The 17,243-nt window shown below is 38.6% G+C and overlaps 1 protein-coding gene across 2 annotated transcripts; it reads right to left on the bottom strand.

The window, feature by feature from the left end:
- Positions 1 to 2,246: 2,246 nt before the first annotated feature.
- On the bottom strand, positions 2,247 to 15,371 carry LOC108443297. Of its 2 annotated transcripts, none has more exons than XM_017723862.1 (3): positions 15,268 to 15,371; positions 14,810 to 15,005; positions 2,247 to 13,044 (listed from the first exon to the last, which is right to left on the bottom strand). In XM_017723862.1, the coding sequence occupies exon 3, from the start codon at positions 12,919 to 12,921 to the stop codon at positions 3,112 to 3,114; it is 9,810 nt and encodes a 3,269-aa protein (XP_017579351.1). In that variant the 5' UTR covers positions 12,922 to 13,044; positions 14,810 to 15,005; positions 15,268 to 15,371; the 3' UTR covers positions 2,247 to 3,111. The 2 variants fall into 2 exon arrangements, 1 of the variants encoding a protein (XP_017579351.1); XR_001859123.2 differs by lacking the exon at positions 2,247 to 13,044 and adding an exon at positions 13,875 to 14,082.
- Between the last annotated feature and the right edge of the window lie 1,872 nt (positions 15,372 to 17,243).

The raw sequence follows: 17,243 nt of genomic DNA, 5'->3' as shown, positions 1-17,243 counted from the left end.
ATGACAGCCAAGTCCAGTCTTAGAAAGGAAAGTACTTAAGTTATGTCAGCATGGTCTAATAACAAATGGCACATGCGACTGACATTTGACAGATAAAAAAGTAAATTCTAGCATTCCTTTTAAGGAGTCTGCCAGAATACAAGCCGATACATCAAAGAAGTGTCAAGGTTTATGCACTGCTACACAAAAAATGCATGCTGTTTTATTAATATCATCCTTTTTGTGGATTATTTCCTAAGTGATGAGTAGACATATCGACCCTCATACGCTTGTAGAATTTTGTGGAAAAGTGCATAATTCACGGGTCAGACACGTGGATGTACAACACTTAATAGGACTGCATATGAAAAGGACTTAAATTGATTAAATTTATGTCCTTGAGGATTTTCAGGAAATTACTTTTGATAGTCAATAACACAATTAAGCAAACTACACACACATTAGCATGAATAATTGATATGGAATTATGTATCATCACAAAGTACTGTTTTAATAATTCATGATGCGACACCCTACCGACATGGCAGAGCCAGATAATGTCAGAAGTGCTGCCTCGTGGCAGAACATAGTCTGCATTATGCTTTTCAGAAGAACACATTTTCATAGCTTCATGAGAGTGAATGTGAATGTCTTCGTGTGAGCTAAGTGTTTAAATGAAGAAGACAGAGTTTCATTTAGGATAATTATCTATCTCATGCAGCCAAACAGATAACCGGTGTAAGCAGTGTTAATAAACATCTAATGCTGCCATCACTTTAGAGCTCTGATTATTTTGTAAAACATTAGAAAATGGACAGTTTATTCTTCTATAAATCTTAACATTTACAGCAAAAGTTTCACCTTTGACATAAGATTGATGGCATCACAAAGAGAAGGATGGAGGAAAGTCATAATTTAAGCAGATAAAAAAACCCTATAAATATATGACTATATCAATACTATCAAGTTTGGAAGGTAGTTTCATTAATGTGCAAGAGTTCAATTTCTAAGTTTATAAAGTGTGGCGTGGTTAAGTTTTGCAGGTCCTCAGAACATCAGAATATCTACCGCAACTCTCAGAGTTCAACTTTGCACTGTGGCACATAATAGCAGAGCACTGTTGAGAAGGAACTGGTACTGTTTCTTTGAGAAACTCCGCTGTATGTCTTTGAGAAAGGAACAATTTTAGGAAAATGTCTTGTTAATAATCAATTTTCAAAATGAGTTATTACAGTGTGGAGACAAATGGGTCGCGATGGTTTAAACAATCAAGTTGTTTAGTAAGCTACATTTGAAGGGAGGTCTTAGTGACACTGAAATGTTCATGTGGATTATTGATTATTCAGTGCCATTACATACATTCCAGCAGTAATTCATTCTATTATGAGAAGCATTGTTATATCAAATTAGCTGGAGAGTAGCCAAGCAAACCTAGAAAAAATGATAACACAAATCATTTGTTTCAAATTCTGTTTCAGTGATGTTAATGGGTTCTTTTGTTCCATTAATGATACATTGTCAGTGAAGCTATATCCAAACTCTGGAGAACTGCCTGTTTGCAGATGTACGCCTGCTGCACAGGCCATGATAAGGGCAGCATGTATGCATCACAGCTGCTCATACCTGCATTAGAAGATCAATAACTCAATCAATTTAGTTCATCTGTGGTAAAGATAATACTGACAGGGTATTGGTTAATGCATCTGACAGTCCTCTAATGGTTCCCCATAACTTTCTCAGACAAAAGAAATCTAATGCTGACCTGGCATGCTTTTTTTCACAGATACAGTAACAGAATAAGAAAAGGCCCTATAGTTTTTCATACTTTGTAATAACAGGCAGCTAATTTTCAGTGAGATACATGCTAGACATACTTGCTAGACAAGTAATTTAAATAGATGCATGGTAGAAGAGATCAGATTGCTTGTCTTAATATAAGTCTTCATTCTTAAATAACCTGTGAGGGTAAAATATTGTTTAACAAAATTTAATTTGATTCATGGGTAAACATTTTAATAGAATTCATTTCCACTTGTGATGCCTCATAACACAGTGGCATAACAGGTTACAATACTGCCACAGACCACTAGAGTGGTCTGTTGTGCACATACTTTAACTGGAAGCAAATTAAGTCAGTGATAGATGTGAAGAATCAAGATGGTAAACCTCTGAAAGTCAAGACAGACACAAGGCAGTGCTTTATCTTTAAGGCTGTAATGAATAAAATCAGTGCTCTTGCAAAGAAAAAAGGTACTCAACAAACACACTTGACATTCATTTCTGTCTTTAATAACCTGGTGCTGTATCTCCTTCTGAAAGACTTGACAAAAATCCACCAAAGCCGTCATTTACAAATATGAATTGCTTTAAAAGGTATGAGCATAGTCATATAGGATAAGTCTTATAATTTTCACTCACATGTAAATATATAACTCTGCTAAAACACAAGAAGAGTTATTTCCTTCTATCTAACATTCAGTTAACTGAAATCTGAGTCTCACTGAAATCATTCTGACCAAATCTTTTTTTTGTTGTTCATATTCATTTGTTAGGGGATTTAGAAATAAATCTGGCCTTCAAGATGATGATTGCTAAGCAATTTCAGTTCCAGTCACTGTGAACTGTACAGTGCAGGCTGGAAACAAAAGCTGATTTACTTACATTTACAAAACATTTAATTGTTTATTATATTTAATGCTAAAGGTAAATTCCTGGGAAATTATCAACTCATTTCCTCCATAATGGAGGCCTTGCCTTCATTTGGTGGTGCTATGAATCCAGGCAGTGCAATTTAAGCTAGTTGTTAAAACTTGCCCACTGTGAGATAAAATATATGTACACTGCTAAACTATTTTTCAAAACACATTTAAAATGGAATGCTTCACAGATATGTCCTTAACACTGTCATACAATAAATAGCCCAGCTTTTTTTATAGCTTTAGATCGCAAATGAAAAAATTATTGCAGTTAAACCGCAAGCCTTAAAAATCTATTTCAAACAGAAAAATGTACTAAATGAACCCTTAAATAGGTTCTTATGCAAACAGGTCAGATATACATTCATATTTTCAGACTTCTGTAAAGATAAAAATACAGTGTTTACTTTAGAAAAGACTAGCTGGTCAGCATCAGTCATGTGCTCTCCATAGCAAAGTCCTCTAATTCACTCATTGTTATTATATCTGTATGTCTTGAAGCAATGTTGACATTACTGTCAGTGTACAAAGATTCCCTGCCAGAATCATGTGTCCCATGCACTGCTTCGTTGCACTCTTGGGTGTTTTTGTGGTAATTCGGCTGATAAGTCTCTGATCTCCAGGGATCCCTGCTTGCTTCTAGCTTATTCTGATCCTCCACAACAGTGGCTGGTGCTGACATTTGAGATGACGACCTGATGGAGGGTAAGGATGAGACTGACATGGGCAGAAAACCAGGGTACACTACGTATGAGTGATTCAACACAGGCTGTGGCTGTGAAAGGCCCTGGGTCCTCTGGCGCACATTGAGCTGGACATATTTACCTGTTTCAGGGTCAAAAAAAGTCTTTGTCTTGACCGGCACTGGCATATCCACCATGAAGTACTGCCCTGAGTTCGGATCTTGCAAGAGTTTTCTCTGGGTCATTGGGAAAGGATGGGCCATGAGGCTAGGAGCAGGAGGTGCATAATTTGGCTCAACATGGTAGTGGGATATGGGAGGTGAGGCATGTACTGCGTGATGTGTCGACAAAAGCTCCATAGGTGAAGAGGGCAAACTGGAGACAGCTCGGAGGGACTTGGTCTCAAGCTGTCCTTGGCTCTCAGAGGTCAACTTGGCCTCTGTCTTTTGGATTCTCCGAGTAGTAAGCTTCTTAGCACGTCGAAGAGCCTTCTCGCTTTTTGGAGGAACAGTAGGTGGTTTGCCCAGTGATCTCATGTCACTACAGGCTGATTCTGGCCTTTCATAGCAAACTGATTCTGGCCTTTCATAGCAAGCTGATTCTGGCCTAACATAGGTGTCTCTGTTACTTTTCCTCTCAAAAACATGTGATGTATTCTCTTTTGTACCTACAAAGCTACCTGCAAAACTCTCTACGTCTTCCGACATTGTGCTGACAACAGACCGAGTTTCATCATCTTCAAACACTTGACTCTGTCTTTGGTAGCTTCTTGGTTCTTTTGCAGTTGTGAACTCTGAGGACAAACTATTTTGGGGATGGACCTCTCTTGCTCTAGGAAGTCGATGTGAAGCCACTGCTGGTTCATGCAAGACCGGAGGGTTTGCAGACTCTTTTGGATTGTGCTCATGACCATGCTCAAGCTCACACTTCTCTGACCTTCTGCAGATCTCTTTTGGGGAGCCAATCCTGAATTCTTCAGAGAATGAACGGTGAAACCGTGGCTTATCAGCTCTAGAAACAGAGCATGTTCTGATGGTGTTGTCTTTCACTTTGAACATGGTGGGTTTCCCCATAGCTGGAGAGCAGGAGTTGGATCGTGGCCATGCTGTAGGAATTTCATTTACCTCTTTCTTTGAAGTTATTCTGTCACTGAACGGAATTGTTTCCTGTATTTCTTTTGGTTTTGGTTCACTTTTCGTGGTACTGACAGTGTAGTATTCAAGCTCCTCTACCTTCTCTCCCTCTTTCATTTCTGGTTGCACTATATTTTGGTTGTCTGCTTGCATATTTGCTTTATTAAGTATACTTCCCATTGTCACTTGTGGTAATGATTCCTGATTTTTCACATGAGGGTATATATCTTTTCCCAGACGTTTTGCATGAACTGGTTGTCTTAACATGGCTGAGTCAACGTTCTTGCCCTCAGCTTGAGTGTTCTTGCCCTGAATTTGTGGATTCGATGTCTGATGAATTTCATGACTTCTTTCAGTCAAAGACGTTTTAGTATCTGATTGAATTTGGTTTGTTAATCTTTTCTCTTTAGTGCTTTCTGTTTCCTTAACAGCAAATACTCTATCATCTGACCTTTTAGCCAGTGATGAGAGTTTTGGATGAACAACAGTCTCATCTCTGGGTAAGTGCTGATCATGTCCCTCAAGTAGTCCCTCAGTAATTTTGCGTCTTTGAAATACAGGTCTATCTTTTTCATGGGCTTGAAATGACTTTGTTGTCTGACTGTCATAGTTCTTTACAGTCAACTCTCTCTTTGGCTCTGTGCCACCTATAGACATAGGCAGATTCCCTTGTACACCTTTCTGTGGTGCCAAAGCTGATAAATTATACTTGTGATAGGTGTCGATTTTTTCAAGTAAGTCTTTTTCACTAGTGCTGTCATCTTCAGCAGAGATAACTCTCAGTCTGGCATAGTCTGCTAAAGCTGATATCTCGGGCCTAGTTGTTTTCTTATCCCTCTGTGTAACCTCTGACTTGCGGGAAGTGCTCTCTTTCTTCTTAAAAGCTGCATCATGGTGACTGAATCCAACAGAGCTTTGTTCATCATATAGACTTCCTTTTGTTTCTGGCAGAAACCCTTTCCCTGGATGATATTGGTAAACATTAATGCGATCATCATGTTTAACACTGCTTGCAACATCCTTTCTAATACTGTCACTGCTATCTTTAACCATCACCGAACCAACCTTACTTTTTGTTTGCCCATCATCTTTTCTAACACTGTCAATTGTGACTTCATCTTTTTTGTCTTGTGGTTCAGCTGTTCCCTCCTTTAGATTCATGTCTCCCTTATTTATTTCACCTTCAGTATCTTTCTCAACTTTAACCGAATATAATGCTTTCTTGGCATTTTCCTTATTCACTGTTGTGACTTCATTTTTCATACTTTCTTTCTGACTTGGTGCCAATTTTCCTTTCTGAATTTCAAGTCTTTTTGAACCATCCTCTGCAGTGTCCATAGTATACAGAGATTTCTGTTCTGTGACTTTTTGAGATGTGTTTTGAAAAATTGCATTCCTAGATAGCACAACATCTTTGGCACTTACACTATCTGTCTTAATTTGTTCCTGTTGACTGTTTGGGTTGCCTTGCACTGTGAGAATGTCTTTGTTTACGATGAGTTCATTTTTATTCACTTTTTTGTCTTCTAAGGGAATATTTGGGGTTTTAAATAGACTCTGGTCTGTCTTCATGACATTAGAGGCTTTATTGTGTGGATGCTCACTAACAATACAGTTCTCTTTAACTATCTGTTTACTACTAAAAGCAGTAATTCCAACTTCCTTTCTGTCTTTCAATTCATTGCTCGTCTTGAATTTGTCTTGCTCCTTATCCAAGAATTCATTTTTCCAGACAAACTCTTTTCTGTTTTGTGAAGCTTTGCTGCCTTTGCTTGAAGCAGGTTCTTTGCTTACCGTCTCTGGTATATCTGCGTTAATTCTTTCAGTAATTGCCTTTTGCTTGTTTTGAACCAGTGGTATGTCTGGTTTGTGCTTATATAAATATACTTCTGTGTCTTGCGTTGAAACACTGCTGCAGGAATAAGTCTGAGCCACTTTTTTATCTATAGTTTCACAGAGTTTACTGTCTTCTGTAACTGTGTCAGAGGTTTTAGAATTAGGTGGGGCTGAATCTTTCTGTGAGGGGCTGCCAATTACAGTAGTGTTGTTACTTATGTTTGCATAACTAATTTCAGCTGCAGGATGGTTGATATTTTGATTATCACTCTTACTTTCCACTAGTACTGTGTTGTCAATTTTGTTATCTTCTTTGTCACTTTCTTTCTCTTTCTGTCTTTTTTCTCTCGCAAAATCCACTGCTTTCACTTTCTGTCCAACTTGCTTTTTCCCTTTAAGTTCAACACTGTCGTTTTTGGTGTACTGCTTTGACGCAACAGTAAGCCGAGTATTCTGATTGTCTTCACAATTTGGCATGACCTCTGATATTGGTGCCTTCTGGTTTTCTGTAATACCCTGTTCATTTTGTAGTTTGCAGTTTTCAGGCGTGAACTGTTTTTTATCTGTTTTGTCTTCATCAGAACGTGCCATGACTTCAGCAGCTGTTTTTGTCAGCCCTCCATTAGCTGTTATTGAGCGAGAAGTATACTGGTTGTTTTCTTTATCATCCTCTAAAAGTTCAGTGACTACTTCCAAAGGCTTAGGCTTTCTTGATTCTTGACCAAGTTTTCCAGAGACATCAATATTTACTGTCTCTGTAGATGCAGATGCACAGACATTATCCAATTTTGTACAGTTTTTCTGTACATTTTTGGAGAGGTTATTTGTATGTATTTCAGTTTCTTTTCCTCGCAATTTATCCTGTTCTTTTTGCTCTGGTTTGAGATGAATATTCTCTCTAACAGCGAGCCCATACTTGACCAAAAGGCTTTCATACGACGAACTAATATTGTTCACCTCACTTGATCTATGATAATCTTGTTTATCTTTTGTTGCAGGAGAGTCATACTTTCTTACCATTGTTTCTTTCTCCGCCTTATCAGTATCAATCAATCCTTTGGACTTTTTATCATCACTTGCTTTACTTTCATGAGAGTCGGTTTCTTCTGTTTTTGTTTCCTCATTTTTACTGCCAGATGTTTCTTCTTCTTTCTCTGCTCCCTCTGTTAATACCTGTTTTTGAGCAACACTGCTTTTCTCTTGACAAACAGGAACATCTGTCAGAGAATTACCAGATATGCTTGACACGCAAATGGTATAGATTACAGGTTCATCCTCTGAAACAGCATCTGATTTGCTTGATACATGTATACTGTATATTACAGGCTCATCTGCCGATGCATTGTCCTCGTTGCTAGGAATATGAATGTCCTGGCTTTCAGGCACATGATTAATGATATCAGAACTCTTGTCTTGTACAGTCTGGTTATTTGTCTGTTTATCTTTATTATTTACTGTAACATTTGCTGTGTGGGGCTTCTCGGGTGACATCTCATTTTCAGCGCCTGTGGGGCTTGAGTCATTTTTGTTTACTATACTCTTGTCGTTGGACTGTTTCATTTCTTCAGATGCAATTTCTTTCCGTTCATGGAGGTCCCTTTCATTTTGGGTCTGATTTTCACTGCCTGGTGGTCCTTCACCATCTTGTTGGATTTTCTGATCGCTGCTTGCTGTGACTGCATCAGTCTTCACCTCTGGGCTGTTTGTTTGATAGTTTGTACTGCTGATTTCCTTCATAGACTGAGACAGCTCCAGTGCTTCATCTTTTTCTGAGTGTATATTCTCTTCTTTCTTTTGATTAAGTTCTTTTAGCAGAGACTGTTCATTAACCTCAGGAGATACAGGTTTCATTTTTTCTTCCTTATTTAAGTTGGATGGTGTTTGATTTCCTTTGTTTCTATATGCACTTTCAAATGTCTTTACCTTATGAGCATCAGCATACTGTAGTTGCTGGACAGCAGAGTTTCCATTTGTTTTAGGTTTGCTGTCTATTTGCACCATAATATTTTGTTTTGCACACAATTCTAGATTTTCTTTTTCTTTGGCTTCTGGAGTCTTTGGCAATTTTATGTTTGCAAAACTTGACGTATCATCACTGACAACATCTTCACTTTTACCATGTTCCCCTTCTTTTGTAGAATATGCCTTACATTTTGTAGGCAGGCCAGCTTTGGTATCTGCAGATTCCATTGTTGATTCAACAGGGAGAGCTTCAGCTTTTAACCTTGTCCAGTCTGATGGAGAGTTCACCTGTCTTGAACTTGGCCCAAGCTTCTTTTCATACACTTCTTTTATAGGCGTTTCTTTTCCAGGATTGCTTTGACTTTGGTGTGAATTTACCACTGGGAGTATGGTTGTTTCTGCCAGGTCAGTGCACTCCAAGTGAGTTGTAACCCTACTAGCAGTATGGTTATCCACCTTGACCTTTGAGGGCTGTACTGTTGTGTTCACAGACAGATCACAGAGTTTAGCTTGCTCTGATTCATTGTATGAGGTTAAACTGCAAGCTGTTGTTTTCCCAAAGATATATTTTGTACTGTCCATTCCCTTTTCCACAAAAGTTGGATGCTCTGTAGGGCCTGCACTGCACACTGTAGGCAGATTAGATGTTTGTCCTGCAGTCTTGACAACTGTTGCTTCTTTATTGGGAGACTTGATAGCTGGAGAGCTTAAGAGACTTTTGGCAGGAACTGTTTCATAGTTAACGTTTTTATGATTGTCTGTGCTGCTAAATTCAAAAGTGTTCCTGTCTACTACTGTAATCCTTTCATCTTCAAGTTGTATCCTTTGAGTATGTGGCTGCACTTTTGTCCTTTCTTTCTCATCAGTAGTAAGTCTATCATCTTTCCCTGCTTCATTATTTTTCTCTGGGAGGGAAACTTCTGTACAGGGGCCTACGGCTCTTGTAGGTGATTTCATTTCTTCTGCTGTGAGAGTTTCATATTTTGGGTCATCCTTGTCTTGGTTTCTGGGTTCTTTGTATGAGGTTACACTCGAGTAAGTGATGTCTTGAAAAAGGTGATTGAGTTTTTCTGCAGTTATTTCTTTCTTTGGTGACATAACATCCTGGCTCATTTGTCCTTTGTCTGTGTTTACAGTCGTACTTTGCTTTATTGAATTTCTTGATAAAATACCTTGTTTAGCAAGTCCCCTTTCTTTAATGGCTGATATCTCCTTCTGAGCATGTGCTTTCAATTTTGAGGTGAGTATTTCCTGTTTGGTTTGGCCTTTTTCTTTGTAAGAAAGTGTTCTTTCTTTCCCTGCCTTGTCTTTCATGGCTGTATCAATATTTACTAATCCTTCATTTCGGTTATGTGACTCCTTTCTGATGTATCCATAAGCACTTTCATGTTTGAAGCGGGAGGTTGGATCTTCTGTTGTTTGTTGTTCTTTTACATTAAATACATCCATTTTAGCTGTGTTTTCTTCAGTGATGACAGATGCAACTACAGAAGCATCATTTTCTAATTTAGTAGGATCACTAACACCAGCACTGAGACTGTGTTTATTTTCTCTAAGTCTCTTGGCTTGTTCGTTGTCTCTGATGGAGAGAATGTCATTAATGCTAAATTTGTCTCCTCTTGCTTGTGAACTATTATTTGGCTCTGTATTTTGAATATTTAGTTTTTTAATGTCTGACTTCATGTCTCCGTGCTTTGTTTGATATATCTGTTTGGGAACCATAGAGTCATTTGGCTGGTGCTCTCCAGCCCTGAGTCGATTCTCAAGATCTGTTTTTGTGTAGGTCATGTTCTTGTGAATATCAGGTATCCTCAACACAGAGTGTGGATAATGTGTTTCAACCGGTTGTTGTGATATCTTTTCAGTTTGCAGCTGTCTTGGTAAATGCACTTCATCTAAAGTGCATCTGTTTTCAGTTGTTGAGATATGCCACTGTTTGTTTGGCTCATATTTGTATGGCTGATAAGCAACAGACCCTTCATTCTTTTGATGTTTCTCCTCCAGTGAAGTAGAGCATGGTACTTTCTGACTATAACCTCTTTCAGTAGTTATATCACTTGCAGCATACATATTCATATTTATATTTCTTTGAAAGTGAACTTCATCATGTGTTGTACTTCTAAATTCTGAATTTCTGGTGAGTTTTGAGTCTTTGGGGGGAGACAATGACATTTTGTGGAGACCATTGTTGTAGAATCCATAAACATTCTGAGATGCTGAAGATGTATTTGTGGGATTATAATGTGCAGGCTTGCTTGTATATGGATATTTCTGTGAAGAGCATTCTGTGTCCTGCACCTCTTCCTCTTTTGCAAGCCTACCTTGTTTAATGTTCTCATTCACTTTATTAATGTATGTTTCCTTTCCTGTTGTGTAGCTGTCATTGGCTGAAGGTAAGTATTGCTTAGCAGTAGCTTTCCTCTGCTTATCCATTTCAATCAAAGTGGCTATCTCTCCTTTAAATGGCAGTGAATCTTTAATTTCATCATTATTAAACATTTTCTTACTTGTGCTATTTATATGTCCAGAGTTTTCCCAAGAAAGTCTTTCTTCAGTCACCTGATTTTTGGTATATCCAAAATTTGGCTTTGTCACAAAGTTCTGTCGCTCTTTAAAGTCATGATGTCCCATATCTTCTCTCCTGCCCAAGGTCTGTTTTTCTGACGTCTGAGCCATCAGAGAGCGCACTAGTGGGTGTGCTTTTGAAAAGGCATTTTCTGTTCCTGGCCTTGTAGGGTTAAGTGTTCCATTAGGGCCATAAATGTGACCTTCTGAATTCTCTATACTTTTATTTTGTGCTGGAAGCATATGTGGTGAGAACCCATACTCATTTTCTTTGTTCGGAGGTTTATATGGGTGGAGAGAGCTACTCTGTGAGCCCTCATAAGAAATCTCATAATTAGCAGCGGCATTCTGATGTGCTAATGTCATATTATGCAAGCCATCAGTATACTCTTTGTGCTCAACAGTTTGGGATAGGTGGACATCATAAGTTTGCTGGGCTACATCAAGTTCCCAAGCGTCGGGTACTGCAGAATGCTCTTGTGTGGTCACTTGGGATGCTGAAGAATCTGAGAGCCTGGATTCAAGATCCTCTAGCTTTGAGGGCTGCTTATTTCGATCTGTTATCTCTAAACCTTTAAATTTAGAAGGACTATATGTGCTCTTGACTCGTCTTCTGTTGTCTTTGAGGTTGAACAATAGACTTGATGCTCTGGATTTGTAGCTGTCGCGTAGTTGTTTGACTTCAGCCAGTGGTTTCAGGTCAACATCACCCTGGACAGAGTAATCAGATACAGAGGGAGTATGAGCAAATTGGAGAATTTCTGATGTTTCTGTCTCTTGTCTTCCATGAATGACTGGTGTAAGAAGCTGAGTGATACTGAATGGAGTTGAGCTACCAGATAACTCATTTCCTCCCACTTTCTCTTCTTTGTGCTGAATGTCATATGTATGTCTATTATAAGACAGCAAACTAGAATCAGGCCTATGTGCTTTCTCATTGGTTGGTGAGACTGTGGAGGGCCGATTTCTTGGGAGTTTGCTTCTCACAAAATTATTATTTCTTTTCCATGGGGGACAATTAGAAGCCGTCTCAGACTCGCATCTCTTCTCTATGGCTGAGGCTTTTTGGATTACTGTGGACCTAGAGCGCTGAGTGGGAACAACATCCTCAATTTTTCTTCGATTAAACCGCCTACCTTCGCTTGAAAATGTTTGTGTGGTTGTCAGTTCTTTGTAGAGAGGAGAATCATACCACCTAGGAAACTCACTGGCTGACACAAACCCTGAGGGTTCCTCTCTTTCAAAGGGAAATCTGTTATAATCCTTCCACAACTGAAAAGGACTAAATTCACTATGGAAGAAAAAATTTGTGGAGTTCAGTGCATGGAACTTTGTTTTTGAGGATTTCACAAGAGAAGCTGTTGTGTCCATCCGGGACACCGCAGAAGCTGATGCATGAAAATGATTTCTGTAAGACTGAAAGGGACCCGACTTAAAATTCTGATGGTAAGCAGACGAGATCTCGGATAGTTCTCTCTGAAAGCTTAGCAGAGCTGATTTGTCCCATGATCCATTGTTAAAGTCCCTGTATTTGTCCCTTAGCAGTACAGCATCAGAAATCCCACTGTCACAGTAACCCTCCCTTGAGCTGAAGGCCTTGATGAGGGATGACACTCTGGAGGTGCTCCTCCTCTGTTGCCATGTTGCCTCCATAGAGCCATTGCTCATATAAGACATGTGCTCATCTCTGAGAACCTGCTCTTGTGCTACATCCATGTAGGAATGCTGGAATGTTGAGGTCACCTCAGACTTTCTCTCAGCCTCTCTGTACTGAATACCATAAGAAAAAGTCTCCTGGCAGGTGTTTTTTAAAACTTCCTTCTGCTGGACTTCTTCAGCAAAAGCCTTGTGGCGTTCAGTAGGGGAGGAGATTTCGGAGTCATTGTAGATGGCCTCCTCTCCAATGCACAGGCTCCTGAAGGCACGGTCAGTAAGGTTGCTAACCTCCCTATCTGTCTCGTCCATGAAGCTACCCACACTGGATGTGTCACTGAAGCCATCAGAGTATTTGTGGTGGCCATGCATGCTTCCCCGCCTGCTTGTGTGGCGCTTTTCCAGAGAACTCATTTCAAATGCTCGCTCACATGAGCAGGACACAGTTGTCCCTATCTGTCTTTTGAGATTTGTTACTTATGGGTTCTTGCTTTAAGTAGTTCACCTTTCAAAAGGTGATCAGAATGTCTTTCTTTCCTGCAACAGAAGCACACAACGGTGTCAAAAGTGTGTGCAAGCTAGCAGTATTAAAAAGACCTTCACACGCATGCGCTCCTTCCTGAGGATATTACTATGTCCATGGAAATACTGACAAACTTTTTTGAAGAGAACATAGAAAAAAATGGCTTAAATGAAGTTAATATTAATGATTTTTAATGCATGCTAATTACTGTCTATACTGCTCCTAAAATATGTACAAGCTGTCCTTTCAATATGACCTTCATGCATGTTTGGTTAGCTGAGCCACACTGTTGCTATGCACAAGAAAGACTGTAACGCTCATCACGTGAGTTATTTTTAGAGCAGGAAGACGCTTCCCATTTTCAACCTAGGATCAAATATTGAACAGCTCTGCCTGCTGACATAGTAAAATGGCTGCCCCTGCATTTGGACAGATGATTTTCCTTTTTTTAGTATTCATTTAAAAAAAAAACAGTTTACACTTACAAAAAAATTATAAAAAGAAAAATAATGTAAAATATATTTAAAGTAAATAAAACTTGAACTGTTAGAATCTAAAATTCAATGGAAACAGATTCCTGGTCGTATCACTTGTATCCTGATTGACCATTTCAGTAATTACCCATTTATCTGCATATTAATGAAATATAGACGGTTATTTTAATGACAAATAACACTATTATAAATAGTATACACCATTATAAAAATATACTGAGTAATCTGTCCCACTCCTTTGTGTTACAATAATATGTAATATACATTATCATGACTCATAATGTTCAAAGCATCGATCTTTCTTTGATTGCATGTGGTAACAGTTAAAATAATTAATTACTTAACTAATATTCAGAAATCAAGTCTATTTTTATTAGACAATTTCATTAACAAAGACACTGAAAAGTAAAATATATAATCATCATTTAACATTAATTTTGCAGCTGTTGGACAGTTAGACAGTCTTCATACACGGCCCAGAATAACTTTCTGATCCTCTTCTATCACCTGGCTTAGGCTCCCACTCAGAAACCAGCACTACCATATCACATTCAGGACCTCGTCATGTGAAAACAAAAAAATGTTCAGCTAGTTAGGCTATTTATGGAATGAATATTGAATATACTAGTGTGATTTTGTATCTAGCACAACAAATAAAGATTTCTGCATGCTGATTATAAATTCGATTTTCTGCTTTATGCGGTTGGAAACTAAAATTAACTGCACATCAGAAATAAATTAACTGTATAATAATAGGCAAAAAAAAAATACACACATATTGTACATACACAATTTGTTTTGCATGTTGCTTTTCTGGAATAAACACAAAAGGCCATCAAGCACACAGCTGAAAACAGCTTCTAAAGAAAAGTCTATCACTGCAAGCTTTCTTCAGCATCACGGGGTACTGGTGCTGATGACTGATCTGTGCTAAGCTTCTTGTGGGACAGGTTTATTTTTGATAAATGATCCTATGTTATCTCCCTGATAAAACCTGATATCTTGAGGCCATGCTTAAAATGGAAGTGGCATATTCATTTTCACAATGTTACAGCATTATCTCTATAAATAGCATAAGGGTTATACTTAATAATTACAGAATGAATGGAAAGTAAATCCATATCTGAAGCATGTTATTCATGCTACTTTTTTATTTTAATATATGTATGAATTTGTAAATATTAAAAAATTTACAACTTACAATTTTTTTTGTTTAGATATAAAAGACCTCTCAATTGTAAAGAAACTGGCACCACAAAGAGAAAAAAGTAATCACTTTTCTTACCGTTTAACACTGTATTCCATGTTTTAGCAGTTAAGTTGTTTCTGATCCTTCAAACGAAAGGTAATCACCATCCCATAGCGTACTGTGGGCAAAAATCCATAGCATAATGGGGAAAGCCAAATCTCTGCACAAAAGGGGGCCTTCTGTAAAAGTTTGTCACTTCACTCTGCTGCACCACTCCAGTTATCAGTCTCTCCTGAAAGGGAACAAAGAGTAGAAGCACAGTTACTCGCAAGGCCCCTGCTCCACTGGAGAGCTGACAGTAGCCAGGATTCAGTGGCAGAAAACACTGAAATAGCAGTGGCTTCAAGGAGCGAGTCTGTTGAGCGGGCGACATAGGCTGAAGACTTATGCTAGTGCACGTATTGAAATAACCATCTGGTGTCAAGTGACAAAGCAAATAAAATGAACATGGTCCAAAGCTATTTTCATGCTCCAACCTTGATCGTCAAATTTACCTTTTAGCATCTTTGAAGGCTGTAATTCCACTTAAATAGGCCTGATGTTTGAAGCAAAAACAAATATCCTCTTGTGAAGTTGTTGTGGCGGCTAGCAGGTATCTAAGCTGGGGCACATGTGCCCAAGAGTAAAAATAGCCTGTTGCCTCACTTAAAAGTGTCACTCACTTTTTTGGTAGGATTGTGCAGATGGTATCCAGCCCCTGCTTGAGATCTAAGAAGGGGAACATAGTCATTATTGTAAAACTGCATAGTTTTAACATTGAGTTATAACACAGTGCACCGTGCACTTGAAATGTGTCACATTATTTCAGTGAACTTAAATGAGTCCTGTTCAGCTATTTCCCGCTTTAGGTCTGACCACTCTATAAATTGAATGGATTTTAAAAAATCTCTGTTCATTAATCTCTCTCTGCGGTCATTTACCTCAGAGCAATAAAAGAGTCACAAGGCAGTGGGAGGGGAAAGCCCCCTATTCGAATCATTCCATTTACAAATGGCCCCCAGCAGCAAGTCATCTTGCTTTGCTTTGCGCCTGGGCCCTGCTATAATAGGACATGGGTGCAACGGATACTTTCCCAGGAGTCCTGGCTGTAGCCTCATGCTGGCTGGCTGTGAGTGATGGACACACACACATGGGCAGTGAGAACAGCAGGGCTGGCCATCATTTATTGCAGTCACCCTCACTGCTCTTTACTGCTCTGTTTCTAAGCTGCAGTAAAAGCAGTCGCACCCCCCACTGTCTTCACCCAGCAGACCCCCCCTTGCTCAGCGCTCTTCTTGCCGATGTTTTACAGGTCATGGACCAAAACAGAACCCACCACTGACTGCTCTCAATAGAAAAGCTAAAGTGAATTAACTTTGTGTCAGAATGAAAGGTGTTTAGTTTTTACATGAATGAGGTGGGAGTGGGTTTAGTAATATACTGTCTTTTACGCCTTTGTAGAGGATTTTTTATTACCTTGTTTTTTTCCTCCGTCAGCTCCGCCCCGAAGTTTTACACAACTTAAGTCCTTGAACAACTTGCCATGCTTCATTTACAGTTACACAATACGTTCTGCTTCAAAACACTTGCCATTGAGTCCTGCAGCACAAAAAAGGTGTACAGTAAATATGTTAGTCACACCTCAAATACAATTCTGTGAGATTTACATATAAGCAGGAAGAGAGGTCATCACAGAGGGGATAAAAACAGTGCTGTTTTTCAGTGATGTACTAAATTTACTTGATTCAAACGTGGACCTTATTTCCACATGAATAAATTCACAGATGTACAATTTTGCTATTTTTTTGTGGTAGTTTAATTTTATTCATGTGTAAACAATGTACACATTTTTAACCGAGTAATTCAATGATTTTTTTTTCTTTTCAGCAGAAGGACAGTAAACACCACCCACACACTCCTCAAAGCTTTCTTTCGTTACAAAAGAAGCTTTTTTGTTTTCTGTACTTGCTTATTGACTTACTTTCCCATAGGGAAGATAAATTTTAAGGCAGTCTAAAAAGCTGAGGGGTTACAGTGTGGGAAGTGCAAATGCCTGCAGTCCTGTTAAAGCACTGGTTAGATCACATGTCTAAACCTTGTTTTAAGGCACTGGGATACACTTTACCACTTACTGTAGATTGATATAATCTGTTCCAGGCAGCAGTTATTTCCTCTCTGTGAAATTACAAAGATGTGAAATATTTATCTTTTTAGCCATTAAGTATATATATATATATATATATATATATCTTAATAAATTGCTTATTGGTTTATTTATATGACCTTGTTGATTTACTTTAATACCTGTGTAATGCTCGATAACTATACAGTAAACCTTTGGAAGGACCGAATTTGGAGTGTTGAAAAAAAGGGTAACATTTTCCAAACTCAGTTCTTGCATTTGTTGCTCTCTTTTTTCAATCTCAATGCTTTAGTGGCATAACTACCAGCAGTGCATGCCCATGGCATGGAGGAAACGTGATGACAGGGT

The sequence above is a fragment of the Pygocentrus nattereri genome, chromosome 5, assembly GCF_015220715.1.
Source record: "Pygocentrus nattereri isolate fPygNat1 chromosome 5, fPygNat1.pri, whole genome shotgun sequence".
Taxonomy (NCBI): Eukaryota; Metazoa; Chordata; class Actinopteri; order Characiformes; family Serrasalmidae; genus Pygocentrus; species Pygocentrus nattereri.
The sequence above is the reverse complement of the archived record's forward strand: the minus strand, read 5'-3'. Positions and strand labels throughout refer to the sequence as shown.

Bases quoted from the DNA above. Each gene is read 5' to 3' on its own strand.
- LOC108443297 (XM_017723862.1), bottom strand. From the start codon at position 12,921: ATGAGTTCTCTGGAAAAGCGCCACACAAGCAGGCGGGGAAGCATGCAT.